This window comes from Haliaeetus leucocephalus, unplaced genomic scaffold, assembly GCF_000737465.1.
Source record: "Haliaeetus leucocephalus isolate CR32 unplaced genomic scaffold, Haliaeetus_leucocephalus-4.0 Scaffold0, whole genome shotgun sequence".
Taxonomy (NCBI): Eukaryota; Metazoa; Chordata; class Aves; order Accipitriformes; family Accipitridae; genus Haliaeetus; species Haliaeetus leucocephalus.
In genome coordinates, this window is record NW_010972436.1 from 2059042 (window position 1) to 2079210 (window position 20169).

Sequence of the window (20169 nt, forward strand, 5' to 3'; positions counted from 1 at the left end):
TTTTCTGCCAGTCCTCTTCTTTACCCTAACCCCTGTCCCCGTCGTGTCCCCCCCCTCCCCCGTGGAAGCCACGAAGATCTTGGCGGCCCTGGCAAGGGTGGTTGTTGGACGGTCTGCCCTTCTGGTTGTCATTGCTCCTTCTGGACTTAGTAGAAAGATGGCAGTTGGTGAAAGATCTTACTCAGTTGCGCTCCCAGCTTTATCGTGAGAGGAAATGAGATTGAAAACTGCTGCCATGCAGGGGACTTGCATCCTCCGGAGGGTGATCTCGGTAAACATGGCCCTGGACCACACTTAACGAGCATGACCGAGCTTACGTAGCAGTCAGACTGGAGTTGTCTGTGTGGCACTGCAGAGGCCTAGTGCTTGATACTCCTGAATCTGCTATTTAAAGGAGGCTTGGCTTGGAAGAGGTTTTTGCAGGTTTGATTTTTTTGTTTGGTTGTTGTTTGTTGTTTTTTTTTTTTTTTCTTCCGAGGATGGCAGCAATAAATACAGTGGCATTACAGTATGTAACTAGTTTGAGACCTGAGTTTTTTTAAGGGTTGAAAGTAATAAAGACGTTCATCCCAGGCCTTTTTAAAGAGAAAGTTAGAACTAATTTAGGAGAGTGGCATTTTATGTCATTTAATCACAAATAGTTAGGCCTCCATTCCCAAGGATCAACAATAAACATATCATGTGGGTTCTTTTATGCTTAATATGGAAGACTAGATCACAATTAATGAGTCTTCTCTTTTTTTCCTCCTCACCCCCTCTTGCTTTCCTTTCCTTATTGTTTTCCCTCCCCACTGGGAGATTCAGGAATATTTTGTTATATGTTGCAACACATTTTAACATTTAGTTTCTTGTTGTCTGTGGAGAGAGATAGTTGTGTCTTTGCTTTATCTTACACCCACATTTCACGCTCTGAAATTAAAAGATACTTTCATTTTTTTCACAGAGAGGAGGGTTCTGGTGTTTTTCCACTGTGAGATTTCCAGCCTAGTTTAATGCAAGGACATTGGAGTAAATGCTTTGGCAAGTCTGAGATAGTTCAGACCCCAGCTGTTTTTGGAGTTTAGTGAGTGAGTTTGAGTACGCAGATTTATATACAGCTACGTAAAAGAACACTGGCCAAAGCATTGTCACAACATTTGGCGTGCCTTAAAATTGTGTAATTTCATTTATTGTAAATACTTTGATCATAGACGGATGCTTCTCTCTTAGATCAGGGGTTTTGCATAAGGAAAAGGAGTGCCTACATGCTGCTTTGTGAAGTTTTTGGACGTTTGCATGGAAAATCATTTTCTTGGCATATTATACTGGAAGCTTTAATGCATTGAGCTTCAGTTTGCTATATATGTCTAGTTAAGGTGTGAAAATATTTGTAACCAATGACAACAACCATCATATTTCATAAATAACCTTTATAAAATTTTGGGCCATCCAGCATGCTGGTTAAGGACCATTTGAAAATTTATCACCTTCTCAGTGCTGATTCTTTTGTAGGCTAACCACATACAGGCTTTCTGTTTTCCTCCTGTCAGAAACGAGTTGTAGGTGACTTGTTAGGATGGAAAGTTGTACTGGTTTGCTCCTGAGTGTAACAAATTCACTCAGTTCTGTCCCAGAAATGATGGCACCAGTAATATTAGAGAAGAATGTTTTGAGTCAGTCTGAATTTACACTTGAAAAGAGAACTATTGGCAAATCAGTGGAATAATCTTAGATTTAAATCAGTTGAACTGGAATTGGAATCTCATTTTACTTGGAATGTAAAGTGTCAGTTACTGCCAGTTTAGTGGATGAACTTCAGCAGAGGCAGTGTTCGAGGGCTGCTGCAGTGCTCACTTCTTTCAGGTCAGTACACAGCCATAGTGTGTTTAAGAATGGAGAACTGAAACTATGTGAATTCCATGTAAAACATATCAGTTCTTCCCTCTGGATAGCTGTGGAGCAAATATTCATAGTACCCGTCTGTTTCAGTGTCCAGTCTTGAAATCAGTTCTTCCACATGTTTCCTTTTGTAAGAAACTCTTTGACCCTTTGAACCTCTAGTTGACTTCAGTGAGACTATGGGTTTTGTTAGAACTACCTGGATACAGAGATAGTTGTCATTTTTAGCTCAAGTTAGCAGGAACAGTAGCAGACATCTTCCATAAAGGTGAATGACCCTGTAAATGAAAATCTATACTGGGTTTTGTTTTTTTTTCACTTTGTCCTGAAAGAAAATGTAGTGCTTAAATAAATTTTGAAGTTGTTTCATAGTCTTTTCACATGACAAAGGTTGCTGGTTATGCAGGCCATCTGGGGGATCTGACAGACATACTGAGGAGAAAAAAAAGAGATTTTTATAGTAGAGGGAAGAGACTTAATGAAAAAGTTGCAAGGAAGCGAACATTTAAAACTTCCTTAGCAGGTGTTAAGTTAAATTATATCTACCACACTTAGCTCTTGCAACAACGTAACCCCTTCTTCCTGTTAATATGTTGATTTGAGTTGGGGGGGGGTGTTGTTCTCTTAAGTACTATAATTTGTAGTCTTCACTGGGAAGTGATTTAAAGAACAAATGTAGTTAATGTCTGAACAGGTAGTGTTGTACTTACGATAATTCAGAAATTTTTTTCAGATCTTTATTTTTTAGCAACTCTCCTCCCCGCCTGCCCCCCCCCCCCCCCCCAATTACTAGTGTAAGAAGATTGTTTTGGGATTTTAATTGCTTTTGGTTTGTTTCATTAACAGTTTTTTATTTACTAGTGGACTGCCTGGGTAAGGTGCAGACACTTTGGATTTGCTGTCTAAATAAAAGTCTTGTTTTAAACAGGTTTTTCTCATTAATTCATGTTTTGCAGAAAGCTGTAGCTTTATTAACCAAAATCTGAATCAGGACAAAATTTGACCTAATAGCTTTTGGAAAAGTACCTTCTGCTGTGTTCGTATGATATTAATGAAAGAGCTGTAACTTTTTTTGTGGGATTTTAAAGTACCTAATTTATAATATTTACAGTAAATAGTAATTTTATGCCACTTGGTTTTCAGTTACTCTTACAGATTATTGCCAGAAGCTCATGTTTTGTCTAATGCGTTAACGAGTCATTACAGTTAGTTCTTAACCTTATGAAGTGTATTAAATTAACTGGGTGAAGAAAACTTATGTGAGAGAGAAAGAGCAGTAACTTCCGAGTTCTTCTGCTAGTTAGGAAATTTTCAGTAAACATTAGTTTCTTACTCTATTTGATTCTTCATCAGAAGCATTTGAGAGGGGATATGATTTTTCCCAGACACTTTTTGGGTTTTTTTCCTGTTAGACTTCGGTTTAAAAAGAAATTTTTTTTTTTTTAATTGCTTCGGTTCCAGAATTACAGGTGGACTTGCAGGCTTGGCTAGACTTGTTTACTTTCTGTTCTTCACTCTTGTTTTTCATTTGAGGCATACTGCTTGATAAGAAAGGAGAGAAGACATAGAGGGGGGAGCAGTGAAGTAGTATTTTTGTGTAAAATTAACCTTGAGAGAGATACAAGGAACTTGCAATTAGAGATTTTTCATATCCCTTTCATCTAACCACGTTGTAAGTGTACTGTCAGTTTCAGGAAAAGGTAAGTGCTATAGCTGTACCCACAGTGTTGTTCTGAGGGAGGGAACCTTGAGGTATAAACCTAGAGACAGGAGCTTTAAAGCAGTGACTTACAGATGACAGTACTGGAAGGAAACTTTAGATGGTTTGGGCTTTAGAACTGACTTAAAGCAGGTTTATGTTATTTCATGAAGTTGTGTGCATCATAGTGATTGGAGGGGGGTGACTTTTGCTAGAATATTGTATTCGTGTTGTCAACTTGGCGGAAAGAGAGTGGAAGATGCTTAAGAAACCTGCAAATTCCAGAGTAATTAAATACCTTTTTTTTTTTTTTTTCCTCCCCCATAATTAACGTTGACATTCCCAGGTTTGGAGCAAGTCGTGGAGGTCCTCTTCCTCCAAAGAAATTTGGTAATCCAGGGGAACGTTTACGTAAGAAAAAATGGGATTTAAATGAACTGCCCAAGTTTGAGAAGAATTTTTACGTGGAACATCCGGAAGTGGCCAGGCTTACTCCGGTAAGTTTTCAGATTCTGTTCCATTTTTGCCTACAACAGAAAGTGTCAAAAAATGTCACAAGTCGAAAAACTTGTCCTAGGAAGTTTGGGACAGTGTATAGTAGAACTGTCTCCTTATTAAGCTTGTCTGGTATGTGTATACTCTGGAGGATACTGGTTCTAGTTGCCTTCGGTATTTAACATAGCAGAGGTGATGCTTCTGCTCTTAGCTGTTTTTATACAAGATACTTTACATTTGGTCATTTGTAATTTGTCATCATAATGCTTGGTTTAGCTATTTATCTGTGTAGATAAGACTTGGAGAACCTGAGAGTTGCAGTACTGGAGAGGCCTTGAAAGAACTGAAAATAAGGAACTAAGAGTGGCAGAAATACATGTGAAATGTTTGAAAGTAGTATTTTATTGTAATATCTCCCAGGGCCTCTTCCAGCCCGAATTCTCTAGTCTAATCCTCTGCTTAGAGCAGGGCTAACTACAAAACTAGAGCAGGTTGCTTAGTGCCTTGTCCTTTTGAGGTTGAAAATCCCCAGGAATGGGGGAGAGTTTATATCCTCTCTGGGTGGCTGTCCCAGGGCTTAACGTTTCTCATGGTATTTCCCCCCCCCCTAATAATTACTTGCAACATCTTCTCTATAGTGACCCATAGGGTAGTTGAACACAGCAGTTGAATTCCCCTGTTAGTCCTCTCTTTCCCAAGATAAAGAAATCCAGCGCTCCCAGTCTGTCTTCATACTGCCTGTACTCCAGCCTCTAGCTTTCCCCATTAAAAAAATGTCCTTCTTACATTGGGGGCCCAATACTGGATGTAGTACTTTGTGTGTACTCTGTAGATACAGTAATCTCTCCTTCCTACCCAACTTGAGTCTAGAGTCTTTTTTTCACTCTTTAATGTCTTTTTATATTTAGAAATTAAGAGATTTCATTCTTAACACGAGGAAACAAACAAAATGTTCTTATCCAATTACATAGACTTACAAATCTTTATGTGAAGTGTTCATGAGATATTTATACGGCATAAAGGAATTGAAGGAGGCATTGGCTTTTTAAAGATACAACAATTTGAACTACTGAACCATAGTTAGCATTAGCTGTGTTAGCTGTCTTTGCCTTAGTCAACTAAAAGGATTTTAATTTTTTTCCCAGAGGCTGTTTTCTTTTTTTACCTTTTCTTTCAAGCTTGAGAGATTCTCAGAAATAGTAAATTTACTGCTTTGGGTAAAGTGCATGTTTGGTATGGATGTGTATCTTTCTGTTTATTTTTAATGAGCATTAGAATAAGGTCATGAATTGCGGAAGCATGTTGCAAAGTGCAGTTGGACTTGCAAGATAACTTAGACAAAGATAAAATACTTTTTCTAATCCTAAAATTATACTTGTGTGGATACACGTTTCAGAAGTATTTTAAGAAGTTCATTATTTTAAAAAAATTGTAAGGTCTTAGGGTATCATTATGACATTGCCTGGGCTTCTTTCATGCAGAAAAGAAGTGCTGGTTCCAAAAAGATTCCAAGCAGCATTTCTGAGTTGCAAGTTGTCCAGCAAGAGCTATGTATTTAACTACCTCTGGAATGTGTTAATTGAAGGAGGGGGACTGCCCTGCCTTCTGCTTGTTTATTTTGGCCTATTTATTTTGTTCAGTTCTTAGCACTGTCACATAAAATATGTTTCTTACCTGATCCTCTGTTTCTAATCACTTTTGAAGCTGTGGTCATTTCTGGCCTCTGGAAAAAGAGTATAGTTTCTTAAAAATACTATATTAATACACTTTTTCATTAAAAAGGGCTGGTTGGAAGGAGAGAGACATTAGTCCTTCTAGACTACATAGAGAGCTTATACCTCTGAATGTTGGAGAAGCTGTGTGACAGCTCAATCTTAAAATAAAATCTTTAGGAAAGCAGTCCTTTTTAGATCTCTGTTTCAGTTCAGTTCTCTAACGAAGCTGTTATCCCAAGGTGTGAAGTGAGTTAATAGAAACATGCACTTTAAGTCCCTGCTGACATGCAGCATTTGTCTTTGCTTTTTTTTTCTCCACATAAATAGTATGAAGTTGAAGAATTGCGAAGAAAGAAAGAGATAACAATTCGAGGAATGGAGGGCTGCCCCAAGCCTGTGTTTGCCTTCCACCAGTGTAGCTTTCCACGTGAGTATTTTGCCATTCTTTAAGATAATTAGGATTACTCAAAACCAATAACTGTTTAGGCCCGTTCTGTTTTGTAAAAGGTCTTCTGAAGCCTCAGTTATCCTTTAAGAAATTTTTTTCTTTTCTTAAAATCTTAAGAGTATGTGATGGATGCCTTGATGGACCAGAACTTCACAGAACCCACTCCAATTCAGTGCCAAGGCTTTCCACTAGCCCTCAGTGGTCGTGATATGGTGGGCATTGCGCAGACTGGCTCTGGGAAGACACTAGCAGTATGTATTCTTCCCTTTTATGTATTTATTTAGTTTTCCTAGTAGCTTTACAGAAATTACCCTTGGCTGCTTGTTAGTAGTTTTGGGGCTTGTCAGTACTACAAGCATAAAGTGAGATGATTACATGTTTCTAAAGCTTGCTTTATTGCATCATGGGTGAGTCTCAACTCAACTAGCTTGTCTTATTCACAGGCATGTATTTTGTGTGCGTCTTTCTTTTTGGATGCTTAGTCACTTCTCTTTGGTCTATCCTTATGTTGTGGTTTAAAAACCAGGATGTGCTCTTTAGCATATTTGTTTTATTAACTGTGCAAGTTAAAATAAAAATGGTTGAGTCTTCAAGACATACATTAATTTTATCTGCAGTGGTTAAGAAGGAATTTTATCCTTTATGAAAAGCATTGGTTGGGGCCAAGATTGCTCAATTTTACTAACTTAGACTCCAAATTTTAAATGAGGCTTCCTTTCAGAGGTGCTGAGCATCTATATTTTGTGCTTATGTCAAAGCAGATACAGTTGGTCAGCAGCTCTGAAAATCTTCTGTTCTGTTGGATAAATGCAAGTATCTGTTTTTGTAGAATCCTGAAGTTTATATGGCCAGTGTTTCTTGCTGTCTGTCACATCAGGTGTTGGCTTCTTGAAGGGTTGTTGGGCTAAATGGACTCTTGCCGTGATCTGGTTGTCATGGCAGGAGCTCATTGGCATTGAATATTGAAGTCCTGTGTCTTGACTTAAAGTTCTTCTGTTTTAGTACTTGTTGCCTGCAATTGTTCACATCAACCACCAGCCATATTTGGAGAGAGGGGATGGCCCAATTGTAAGTGCTTGTTGATTTTCTTCCTTTTTGTGTGTGTGGCATGGCATTGTTAATGAGATATGTACTTTATTTAATTGGTATAGCAGAATAGTAAGTAGAGAAATGTTTACTGTCACAATGTGAACATCCCACTCAGTTGAAATGCTGTGCAATTGCTGACATAGTCTAAAGATATTTAAATGTTTTAGCTAATAAAGAGCAGATGGTCCAACTTTTGCTTACAGTTTCTATGCAGAGCCCTTAAGTTAGGGATGTGTATGCAGCTTGGCTATCCTGAATTGATTCCTTTTGCAGTGTCTGGTTCTAGCACCTACTAGAGAGTTGGCCCAGCAAGTGCAGCAGGTTGCTGATGATTACGGCAAATGCTCAAGACTGAAGAGTACCTGCATATACGGAGGAGCACCCAAAGGTCCTCAAATCAGAGATCTAGAAAGAGGTAATTTTAAATCAAGTGTTTGCTGTTTCTGGAGGAGGTGGTATTGTAAAATCTCTGTAAAAATAAAACGATCTTCTTGAAACCTGTTTGGAAGGGGGTGTGTGTGAATGAGCGGCTGTCTCTTTCTCCAGTTACAACGATAGTTCATGAAGTAGTTCTCTTTGTTGTATAGCGAGTTACTTGGATATTGGATTTCCTTTCTGTTTTACCTTTGAACTTCCCACATGTGAAGATCATCAGGACTTAGGAAGAGGAAAAAGAAACTTACCAGAAAGAGAACAGGTTATTTTGAGGAAATGCAGTAGCAGCAGGTTTAAGGAATGATTTTTCTTAAGCCAGATTTCAAGTTTTCTGCCTAGATTTGTTCAAATAATCAAACTTAATTTCTGAATGTATAGAACCTTCTTTAGACAGTGGGTTTGTTGTTTTTTTTTAAATTGTTCTTAAGCACTAAGCTCTATTTCTGTTCATGTACCCCATAATGTTCTGTAACTGCCTCTCTGTACATAGCAAGGGGCTGGATTTGGGAATGATGAGGAACCATGGTTCTACAGCAACCACTGTAACTCAGTAGTGCTCCATTTCAAGGGCTAGTTACATATAATTTCAAGTGCAGGAATGTGCTGATGGCTTTCATCTTCACTAGATTAAAAAAAATGTAATGGAATTATGTGAAAAGATGTAAGAAGTATTATCAAGGTAAGCTTATTCATATAGATCTACTCAAGAAGTCAGAAAGTTTTACTTACTGCTGCAGTTTGCAGAGTCATTATTGAACACTGCAGTAATGGGATAAAGGCATGCATGGTAGAAAGCTGTGGGATAGCTCTGTTCAAGAAAATGGTAGTGCATTCCAATTCAAAAGTAGCATCTTCAGCGGAAGTCAAAGGTTACATGAAGAGACCTTGGGAGGATCAGCTTGGTGGGTTTTTGCACACCTTTCTGGAGTGCTGTAAAACAGGTGTTCTGCTTATGAAGAAAACCCTTTGGTTAGAGGATGTGGGCAGGCTCGGTGCTTTCAGTCGTTTCAGGTGTTCCTGTCTTTGAATGATTGCTTAGTATTTTCTGCAGCAAAGATTGTTGAATAGATAGAGTCCAGAAAACTTTTTTTTTTCTTCTCAGTTGTGATCTTTGGAGCATTTAATGAATTTACTTTGGAGGAGTACACGACTGACAACAGAGACTGCAGTTTATTCAGTCTCCCTGGTAGACCAATGGCTCCATTAGAAATCTAGTTCTTGCATGAGCTTTATAGAAACTGGAAGTATGCCTAGCTTTGTCAGCTCTGAGGAGTCCAGGTTGACACAAAAATGATCTGGGTTGCCACAAAATACTCTGCATCTGTAAGTGCAGTATCAAGAAAGCTGTTGGAGTTTTGCTGTTTTTAACCCCCCTGCTTCCCTAAACTTACCTTCTGTGGACATTTCAGTGACACTGAAGGACTCACCTGCAAAATTTGGGAATTGGTGGAGACCAGTCCCTCCTTTTAAGAAATTTATAAATTGCCATACCTGATGGTAGTTTATGAATATTTGAATTCTGGTTTTATGCCAACAAATTCAGGCAGGATGGTTCCCTGTCACTATTGGTGCATAATTACTCAATATTACAGCCTGTGCTTTGGCTTTATATATTTAAAAATTTGCTTGTATAGCAAGAGGAGCACTTCATGTTTGATTAAAATGGGGAGTTTAGCTGGAGGTCACTCTGATTTTTCTGGAGAGCTGTCTAGACTGCATAATTCTGGATGAAGGTGGGTCAGGCTTGAGTAGAAGCTTATTTTACTTCTGATTTTTGGACAGCTCTTCACTGGTGTTTTCTGACAGTAAGCTTTTAGCTTCTGTACTGCATTTATTATTCTAATGGCATTGTAACAGTAAATTCAGAATGGAAAAAAATATTAAAAGAAACTAGGGCTTCTACTGAAGTGACTCAATCTTTGGTACGAATGAGGGTGTGCTTTTTTTTTTTTTTTTTAAACAATTTTGCTCTGGAAGGTGATTCATTCTGACTAAAAATACCAATTGACATTCAAATGAAGAGCCTTACTCTTTTTTCCTTATTCTGTTTTGAAGGTGTGGAGATCTGCATTGCTACACCAGGTCGCTTGATTGACTTCCTTGAGGCAGGAAAGACCAACCTTCGTCGGTGCACGTACCTGGTGCTGGATGAAGCAGACAGGATGTTGGACATGGGATTTGAACCCCAAATTCGTAAAATTGTTGACCAGATAAGGGTGTGTGAACCTTTTAAAAGGACAGCCTCCTTTGGTTTCCCAGTCCAGTACCTTAAATAAATCCGTTTTCCCTTTTTCTTAGCCTGACAGACAGACTCTGATGTGGAGTGCCACCTGGCCAAAGGAAGTGCGCCAGCTTGCCGAGGACTTCCTGCAGGACTATGTTCAGATCAATGTAGGAAACTTGGAGCTGAGTGCCAACCACAATATCCTCCAGATAGTGGATGTATGCATGGAAAGCGAGAAAGACCATAAGTAAGCTGATTTTCCTACCATTTCACTTTTTTTGGTCGTACTTAAAAATCTACATTGCTTTGTAAGCCAAATACGAATTCCAAATAGTGAAGTTATTTATAGTATTATTTAAATTTGAGTGTTACAAAATAAGTAAGTCCTGTAATTAACTACTCAGTTGAGTTTATTCTAACCATACCATCGTACAACAGACCTAAATTCTGTGTGATACCGACTTATTTATGTGGATGTGTGTTGTATATGTTCTCAATGTAAGTTGAGAGAGTGCTCTTGTATTCTTGTATATGTGGATATGCATCTTATCTCTCATGTCTATTTTAGACTGATACAACTGATGGAAGAAATCATGGCAGAGAAGGAAAACAAGACTATCATCTTTGTGGAGACAAAGAGGCGATGTGATGATCTCACTCGAAGGATGCGCAGAGATGGGTGATTAGCTTCCCCTCTCCCTTCCCTTGTTTCTAGTGGGAAACAGAAATTGTAATCAAAAGCAGGAAGGTTTAAATGTCCGTGATGCTATTGTTGGGAACAACTTGTGCATTCTTTTCTTGGCTGAATTCAGTCTTGGTTTCCCAGAAGATTGCAGTCCATCAAAGCATTAATGCAAGAGAGACTATTCGTGAGCTGTGCAGCTTTTAGTGTATCAGAATACTGATAGTGTTGGTCGGGACTGTATCAATATAGCGAATGTGATTTGCTTAGATGGTTGTTTATGTAGATAGTGGGTTTAACATGCAAGAAGCAAACCAGCATATATGCTAGGTAGGTACAGGCTAGAGGAGGACAGGGAATAAAATATTTCTAAAGTCTTTTATTTTTTGCCTTTTTACCAAAATGCCAAGAAAGCTTCCTGTTGCCTTTAATGTATGTACTTTCTGTCTATACTAATGTGCATCTCTGTTTGGCAGTTGGCCAGCTATGTGTATCCATGGAGACAAGAGTCAGCCAGAAAGAGATTGGGTGCTTAATGGTGAGTCCATCACTGAGGGGAGAATAACTTGGGCTGCTGTACATAATTTACTGAGACATGCTTTTCTCTGGTCTTTTTCTTAATTTTTTTTCTCTCTATACCCAATAGATACACTTCAAAAGAACTTTCTTTGCCTTTATTTCAGTACTTATATTTGCCTTTTTTTTTTTTTTTTTTTTTTTCCTCCTTGACAAAAACACAATGGGAAATTGGCTGGAAATTGGCTTAATCCAGAGAGCTGGATTTTGAAAAATAGTTGGCAGGTTATATCCTGACTTGCTGGGGTTTCTGAAATTGACCCATCTTACTTAGATTCTGGAAAATGAGCATTTAGTGTAAATCAAGTTCAGGTAACTTTGTCTTTTTGAAAAATCTTACTTCATAGCATGCTTTGTTTTACAGAGTTTCGTTCTGGAAAGGCTCCTATCCTCATTGCTACCGACGTTGCATCTCGTGGGCTAGGTTTGTACACATAGACCACTCTTGTCTACTGCTGCATATTTTTCTTCTTTGGACTGAAATATGTTTTCTTTTTAAAAAAAAAAAAATTCAAAGCGTGATTTTCCCCCACATGTGAAATACGTTTTTTAACATTAATCTTTTTTTTTTCTTTCATATTCAAAGTCTCTTCCTGCTCCTAATGAACAGGCTTTGGTCTGCAGCAAGGCCTAGGCATGACCAATCGATCGCCAAGAGGGAGAAGAGACGTCCAATTATGCAACCCAACCCTTCCACCACACTCACTTCTTCCCCAAATCCAGCTTTTGTTGCTGGATGGTAGGGATGGATTGCTCTCAGTTCAGAGCGTGTCAGATAAAGTTCAAGTAGGAAGTTATGGGAGAGCATTTCAACAGCAAATAGCTAATATTCTCCCCGTATGACACACCACAGATTTGAATATACCAACCCCAGTGTACATGCATGTTTACCCCACAGATGTATTCACATCTGAGAAAGCACTGCTCCAGATCTTTGGTCTTGACATGTAACCTTCCCTCCTCTGTGTTCCTTGTAGGTAGGACCACTGAGATTATATATGGCCTTTAACACTGTGTTACCCAAATGTGTAATTGAATCAAAATCGCACAGCTCTATTCTGGTGGTATGAAAATGATCTGTCTGGATGCATCAGTTGTGCCCCCTTTTTTAATAAGCATATTTGTATTGTGAAATACTGTGTGCTAAGCACAGTCCTTATGCATCTGCCCACTCTAGAAGAGGATGATGGCTTCTGAAGTGCTCTGAGTTTAATAACAGACATTGAATACTCTACCCTCCCTGAGTTTGGTAGAAAATAAAACTACTTGGGGGTCGATGTCTCATTGTAGTAAATTTTATAGAAAATTACTGCAAATCAGTGCAGGTAAGCTCAGAGAAATCTCTAGTTTGTTAAAAATGTCAGTTATCTGAGCTCTCTATTTTTTTTATATGCTGAAAGGGTGGCTGTGCTGTGCATCATGTGGTCACTTTAATACAGGCAGACCATTACTAGACTTGGCAGCCTTTGTTCACACAACCTTCACCCCTCCTTCCCCTCCCCCCTCAAAAAACTGTCCAACACTTCCTCAGAGAGGTGATTACATGGACTTCAGTCTCTGCCCTCTAGGGTCATGTCTGGACCTGTGCAGTTAGAACTTGGGCCTGTTGGGAGAAGGGACTGAGGCCTGAAACCAGTTTGTATGAAAGAGAGCTGCTTTCTCTAGCAGCATTTTTTAAACAGGCTTGCTATGTGCTGGTAGCTTCTTTGTGCATCTTGCCTAGACATTTAAAACAGCCTCACCCCCCTCAAAAAAAAAAAAAAACACTCCCCCCAAAACTACTCAATTGGATAACACTTCAGAAAACAGTCTCCTCACTTCCCATCCTCCACTTCACCTGAGCTAAGGGGGAAAGGTACCAGAGTCTGTTTCTTGTTACTGAACAACATCTCTGCTTGTTTTGGGGCCCTGAGTTTGCTGCTTCTTAAAATAAGTCACTTAACTGGCAAACTTCTGGACGACTTCCTCCAAGATCCTGGAAAGTGAAGGCTTCTACCTAAATAACATAAAACAGGGGCGCGCGCCTTTTGGCTGAGTCACCAGGGCTTTCCCTCTTCCTAATGGAACATTGGTTTCAAAAAAGCTTCTTCCAGGTAAGTTCTGAGTCCCGTAATGACTTCTTTGTGATAATTCCCTGGAGTGAGGTCCTCTCTCTGCACTGATTTTTTTTTTTTTTTACTTTATTTTTTTGTTCAGTCTATTAAACTAAAAACATTGAATTTGTTTTGTTTTGTTTTCTTTAACAGAAGCTTTGATATCAGCTGCAGATCATTCTCAGTGCAGGGGTGGGGGCACATCTACACCGATGGTCTAAACAGCTCTCTAGACTAGCATGTTTGCTAGTTTCTCTCTCTCCTGATTAGTAATGGGAGACTGTCTGTGCCATAGGGTATTCTGATGGTCTGACAAAGGGAATGTTTCCCAGGTAGCTGTCAAAAATGATTTACAGTTTCAATTCTTGATCCTGCTACATTATCTTCTAAAAGCGCAGGAAGATTGTGAGTGTGCGCAAACACTTTGGAGCATGCTAGACTGGAGAAGCCGAGTCTTGTATTTGCTCTGGTCTTATCTTCAGCGAGCTGTGTGCTCTACCAGGACCACTTTCTAGTCTGGAAAACACCCTTGCATTTTCCTCTTCCTGCCTTCCCATTCTTCCCACTCCTTCCCAGTCAAGTCAGTTCCGTCTACATTGGTAGCTACACTTCCCTGTGCTTTCTGCTGGGAAAGCACATCCTTGTATCCTCTGTGGTAATTCAAGTCACTTTGCTACTGGTGGATGTGCAAAACGGGACTGACTGAGGATCATGTAGCCTGCAGCTTGTCAGACTAGTTACACCCTGGCTGTGAAGATGCAATCTGTCATATGTACTCCTCTCTTTACTTCACTTTCCCTTTTTAAAAAACCTGTTGCATCAAGGACCCTAGCTGGAGACTCGCGCAGCCCCCTGTGAAACCTGCCTTCTCACTCCCTTTTTTTGGTGTGATTCAGGACTTTGGAGTCAGCAAAGACTGAGGAGCCCCCCCTTTGCTGTAATAAGAAACAGACATAAAGTCCCCCTCTTGTCACCACAACCCTCTTGTTTTTATTTTTCCTACAACCCCTTTGAAATTGATGGAGTCTGGGCAATAGATGCAGTCTGACCCTTTGGATGTAATTTTTGTATCTTCATTTTTTTGACAATTGCCCCTAAGAACCCCGAATAGGGGACAAAAAGCGTTGGAGGACCTGAAACTTTTACCTGAACCCAGGTTCTCCGGCGCTTCACAACCAAATGGGGCTACAGAGAAGCGTCTAAGCCAGTTCACAGAGCGAGCGTGTGTGGGGACTTCTCGCTGCCATGGACCCTTGATGCATGCTCCCCGCGCTCCAGTGGTCCCGTGTCAGAGGGCGGAGTTTTCGAAAGGAGGCCGCCAAAAATAAAAGGCAAAGAGACGGGATCGGCTGCAGCGGTTTCCCACAGGAGGAGGGAGTGTGCATCGGTCTGGTAACAAACAGAGAATGTTTCTCTCTTTAAAACAAAAAACGAAACAACAAAAAAAGGAAAGGAAATCACAAAAATCTGTGTTTTATCTTGGATATTTTCAGAATATTCTTCTTAAAATGCAGATTTTAAATTTTTTTTTTTATGAGCTGTTAGGGCACTTACTGTAATACCATGCTTTTTTAAAATATTGTATACTGTAGTAAATAAAATAGGTGCTTTTGGTACTTAAGGCGCTTTCGCTGAAGCGTTACACTAACATTTACTTTGTTTCTGTCCCGTAAGTTTGCAAAGCCAGTCTTCCCACAAGGCGCACAGTTCTGATCCCCTAAATTTTAATAATATTTTGCATACAAAGCAGTTTTGATAATTTAATTTCCTGCTTCCATCTGACACTGGAAGTAGGGAATTGCTAATGGAATTCAGGATTGTCCAAATTATGAAAGCTTGCCAGAACTAGACGGAACAGCACGGTGAAGTGTTAGTGCAATGCATTCTGGTGATAACTACAAAGCTGAGTTAAGATATTCTAGGTCTGAATAATTTTTACTGAGTTGGCTGAGTAATACTAATGTAATCGGAGTGTCCTAAGCTTTAGGCTAGGGAAAGTAGTTCGCTGTATTTATTAGGACTGTAAAAGTAAATATTTTTAAGATTGCCTTTTATTTCATGTTACCGAATGGAAGGTAAGTGATCTCATTACCGTTATTATTTGTTAGACTTCTCCCAACAGAGTAAAAGCTTTATCATGGCAGTTCTGCCCTTCTTCCACCCCAGTTTGCTCTGTCTGATGGTGGCATTTTCACTTTCCAGATTTTGTTTTTTAAAAAAAAAAAAGTACGAAATTCAATTAGCTTATTTACAAACATTGGTGTCTTTGATCCAGGAAGACAGATAAATGCATTCCGGGGAGGACGAATTTGAGTACAGGGCAAAAGTGCTTTAAAATTACCCACTGTTTTTCAGGACGCTGTTCTTTGTTCCTGATGATCTTAAATTTGAGTCTTCTGCTCTTTTGGGATGAGTCTGTCTTGTATTTATTCCATGCAATTACTAACTTTGTATTTTTTTTTCTTATTACTGTCACCTGCATTCGTGCTCCCCACCTTTCGTTGGCACGTCCTCTCTTCTTCTCCCCTTTCCTCAACCCTACCCCTTCACTGTGCTTCGCACCTGGGCACTTCACAAGACGTGGAAGATGTTAAATTTGTGATAAACTACGACTATCCGAACAGCTCTGAAGATTATGTGCACCGTATTGGCCGTACCGCACGTAGTACCAACAAAGGTACTGCCTACACCTTCTTCACACCAGGAAACCTGAAACAAGCCAGGGAGCTTATCAAAGTGTTGGAAGAAGCCAATCAAGCCATCAATCCAAAACTGATGCAGCTTGTGGACCACAGAGGAGGAGGAGGTGGTGGTGGAGGTAAAGGCACATGGGAAAAGGGTTACTACACTGGGAATAGGTTCCCCATTTAGAGGGAGGGAAGATTAAAAGAGGGTAGGGAAGTAGTAAGTGCAAGTCTAAGATAAACAGATTAGCAATAAAGCTGTTTTTTACCCGAGGTCTCGACACGTTACGTAGGTGTAGGATTTCTGCCCAACAGAAAGGGAGTCCAGTGTTTTACCTTAGCTGTAGAATTCCTTTTTTCTCCTCATAAGGTTCTCACAGAGCTAATTTTGCTTGAATTAATTCCTTGCAGCTCCTACCTAAGCACAGGCAACAGGATGCGTGTGCATGCACGTGCAAAATTGGTAACAGTGAAGGGATACACTGACTTTGCGTTCAGGGACTGAGACTATTTTACCTCCCGTTCCCTGAAGGAATAATAAGTTCCCTTATATTTCCAAGTTAGCCCTGAATTTCTTCTGTTTCTTTGTCTCCAAGCACATGCATTAAGAACCCTTTTTGAACTTCCTATTTACACCTTGAACAAAATGAAGAGGTGTATACACAGCTGTGCAGGGAAGTTATCGTCAGTCAAAAGAACTTGCTCCTTCTGGCCAAAATTGCGGATGTAGGAGTGGGAGAAAGGGTGGTATAATTGTACCAGAGTTCATTGTTTACAACTTGTTCGTGGTTCTAAATCTTAATATATCCATCGCCAGGAGGTCGTTCTCGTTACCGAACGAGCAGTTCAGTAAACAACCCTAACCTGATGTACCAGGAAGAGTGTGACAGGAGGCTCCGGGGAGTGAAAGAGGGCCGGAGAGACTCAGGTGGCTTCAGAGACCGTGAGCGTGGTGACAGTTATGCCAACGGAGCCAACAAGACCTATGGCAGTGCCTACGGGAGCCCAAATTCTGCTTTTGGGGCAGCACAGAGCCAGTATGGTTACACTCAAGGGAGCTATGGAGCAGCTGCCTATGGCACGAGTGGCTATGGCACTGCAGAGTACAGTGCTAGTGGCTATGGTGCCAGCACCACAGCTGCCACCGCTGGGAGAACCTCACAGAGCACTACCCAACAGCAGTATGCAGGGATGGTGGGGCGCTCGGGCCAGCAGCCACAGCCGCTCATGTCACAACAGTTTCCGCAGCCCCCTGCCACTAACGTGATGGGCTATATGGGACAGACTGCCACCTACCAGTATCCACCCCCTCCCCCACCCCCTCCCCCCTCACGCAAATGAGACCACTCGCCCGCTGGCGACCAGTGTAGACCTCTTGCATTTAAAGGAACCTTTTCTTTCTCTTCTTTCCCATTGTGATGTCTCTCTCATGCAGGTTAGACTTAGAATTCACCATTCAAATCCCTCGAGCCCATCAAAAATGGCCCCCAGTCCACATTACTGACCCTGTTCTCTTTTTTTTTTCTTTTTTTTTTTTTTAAGAGATATATATAGTTGACTGGAAAATTTATTATTTTTTGTCTTGCATGTTGAGGAAATTGGAAATTTTATTTTCTCTAAAAGAAATGGGTATAAGGCAGATAGGTCCCAGCTCGATCATCTTGGTGTCTAAGGTTTGTGTAAAAAAACTTGCTTTTGAGGGGAGGAAGTTTCTATTCTGTAACACGTTAACTTAATTTCAGGAAGTATCAAGAGAGGTGGGAAACTTTGGGGAGCCAAAAAGCACTTCATTTAAAATGATAAATGCAAGGGAGCAATGCTCACTTCTCCTAATCTTAATTTTATTTTTTTTTTAAACAGCTCACTATTATTGCTTGTAATCTTATCTTAGGTGACTTTCTATAGGAAAACTCTGCTCATTTGTCTGAGCTGGGCGGTGTTCAGAGTAATGCCCCAGTTACATTGGTGTTTTCTGCAGGTCTGGAAGCAGCGGCCCCATCTTCTGGTACCTGTAGCAGCCTGCAGTAGGGAAGTTGAGATTAAAACCCCAGTGTCAGAGACCAAACCTGTTTTGGGTTCGATACCTGAAAACCAGATAGTCGCTGTAGGTACCACTGCTATAATGTTTAGCCAAGTAAGTTCTTTCCCTACGATTGTTAAATTACAGCATCGTGAACACATGGAGCCTGGTTATCCTTAAATTAGTTTCTGCTCTCAGATTCCTATTGTTGGGTTTGTTGAGAGAAGTCTTTATTTGAGAGCCCAGAAACTAACCACAACTGAGATGATGAACAGCATATCTCGTTTGTCTGTCCTTCATGAACAAACTACCTTTTGGCAAGGGGAATGTTCTGAATGCCGCTATGCTGAATAAAATGTGACAGAGTTTTCTACACTTAAATTTAAGAGGTTTGAATAGGGTGGGTTGGGGGGGGGGGGGGGGGGCAAGGGGAGGAAGGGAGGAGGAGGAGATTGCCTGGAATCTCCTTTTCATGAGGTAAGCGGTGAGCTGATTAGTGCATCTTGATTCTGAAGCTTTATTTCTTTTGTACCTTGCTCTGACTATTGCTTTTTCTGGCTTTTGAGTGCATTTCCCTGCTCCATTGGTCCCTTTGAGCTGAGCTCTCGCAGGTAGGTAGCATTTTAGAAAATGTTAGAGAAGAGTGAAATTTTAGTAAATACGTAAATAAAACTTGTTTATTTTACAGGCTAAGGTGGGTGTGAGGAGGTTTCCCCTTTAGTAAAGCATGTTGTTGACTTGTTATTTCTAATAGCAGACGGTTCAGAGACAGTAGATTTTAACAGGAGTTGGCTGCTCTTGATCTGATAATACGACAAAAGAATGGATACATCTCCTGGTTTGTGAGGCATAATCTTTGCATTATGAGAGTGCAGGGTTTTGTGTTTTGGTTTTTTTCTGTTGGCATTCTTGCATATGGATGAACAAGACAGCCCACTCCTTCTGTAGCAGAGTGGAACTTCTTATAGCCCAGGAAAGGAGCTTGCTTATACAGAAATTACTTCTTTTTCTAATTTAATTTCTTCCCAGAGTAAAATTTTGGGGGATGAATGTGCTTTTTTTTTTTTTTTTTTTTTTTTTTTTTTTTTTTGTGCAGTACACAGGTAGGTTGCTGACACAGAGGGAAAAGGGAGGGATCTTCCAGAACCTCGAGTCCCTCATCCCATCTTCTAAAAATTCCAGTGCTTGGGCAGGAAGTTCCTTTGCTTGTGTTAAGTGAAAGCCAGAAGCATTTCGTTTATCCAGGCACTGACTGATTTGTCTTTGGCCTCCCTCACAAGCAAATGTAGAGCTCTTTTTTCTTTTTCTTTTTTTTTTTTTTAATTTGCGAGTTCAACGCAGAAATGTGTTTGAGGGTTGTAGGAGTAGGACATCTCGCTGAATGGCTTTAAAAAAGGGTCTCTGGACCGCCAAAGCTGCCTTATAGTCTGCTATAGCTTTCATTTCTTTTGGGAGGGACTTGTGCACATGTAAACATCTATGCCAAGTCGCAGTGCTTTATTGCCATTGAGGTCAGCTGAAGTCCAGGGTCTCTGTTCAGTTCAGAGTGTTAACCAGACTGTTGAATGCATAAATGCACCATGGCATGTGCTGCCCCTGTCCCACCTGGTGCTCGCTGCTCTGTTCCATATACCAGCTGGAGGGCCCTTGTTGATAAAGCATTAGCGTCTAGTATTGTTTGCGTTGTTTTCAATCTGTAAAAGTTTGTGGGAGTGTCAGATGAGTTGGGTGTCTCCTCCCCTCCCACTTCCTGAAGCAATTTACTGTTTGGACTTCTCTGAACAATGGAAGGGTTAGTGGCTTTGTGTGGGATCAGCATCTTGTTTCACACACCTGCTGGTCTCTGAACACATTCCTGTTGTATTAATGAAGACTTGAATTGAGAGATTAATAGATCTGTGGTGTTCAGACACAGGATACTAAGAGCTATGTTACTATTCTTAGTTTGTAAATTGTCCTTTTGATACCATCTTGTTTTCTTTTGTAGGTATAAATAAAAACACTGTTGTCAATAAATTGTGAACTTTGTCTTTATTTTTAGAGTGTAAAGCTGTCTTTGCCCCCGTTCTTCCCAGTTCTTAAAAAAATTCAAATTCAAGGAGTTGGAAACACCTGTTGGCAACCCACTGAA

At 40.2% G+C, this 20169-nt stretch overlaps 1 protein-coding gene across 2 annotated transcripts in view; it reads left to right on the plus strand.

Moving 5' to 3' along the window:
• The window catches only part of DDX17 (DEAD (Asp-Glu-Ala-Asp) box helicase 17), a 20629-nt gene extending 575 nt beyond the window's left edge, over nucleotides 1-20054 (plus strand). Inside the window, exons 1-13 of one of the 2 annotated variants that reach the window (XM_010567230.1) lie at nucleotides 3438-3578; nucleotides 3924-4074; nucleotides 6115-6214; nucleotides 6353-6486; nucleotides 7238-7303; nucleotides 7598-7739; nucleotides 9815-9975; nucleotides 10058-10230; nucleotides 10552-10662; nucleotides 11142-11203; nucleotides 11606-11665; nucleotides 15913-16152; nucleotides 16836-20054. In XM_010567230.1, the coding sequence (XP_010565532.1) occupies nucleotides 6163-6214; nucleotides 6353-6486; nucleotides 7238-7303; nucleotides 7598-7739; nucleotides 9815-9975; nucleotides 10058-10230; nucleotides 10552-10662; nucleotides 11142-11203; nucleotides 11606-11665; nucleotides 15913-16152; nucleotides 16836-17359 (1725 nt within the window). In that variant the 5' untranslated portion in view covers nucleotides 3438-3578; nucleotides 3924-4074; nucleotides 6115-6162 and the 3' untranslated portion in view covers nucleotides 17360-20054. Of the gene's footprint in view, nucleotides 1-3437; nucleotides 3579-3923; nucleotides 4075-6114; nucleotides 6215-6352; nucleotides 6487-7237; nucleotides 7304-7597; nucleotides 7740-9814; nucleotides 9976-10057; nucleotides 10231-10551; nucleotides 10663-11141; nucleotides 11204-11605; nucleotides 11666-15912; nucleotides 16153-16835 lie in introns of those variants that run through there. The other variant, XM_010567148.1, reaches the window with a different exon arrangement.
• Nucleotides 20055-20169: the final 115 nt, after the last annotated feature.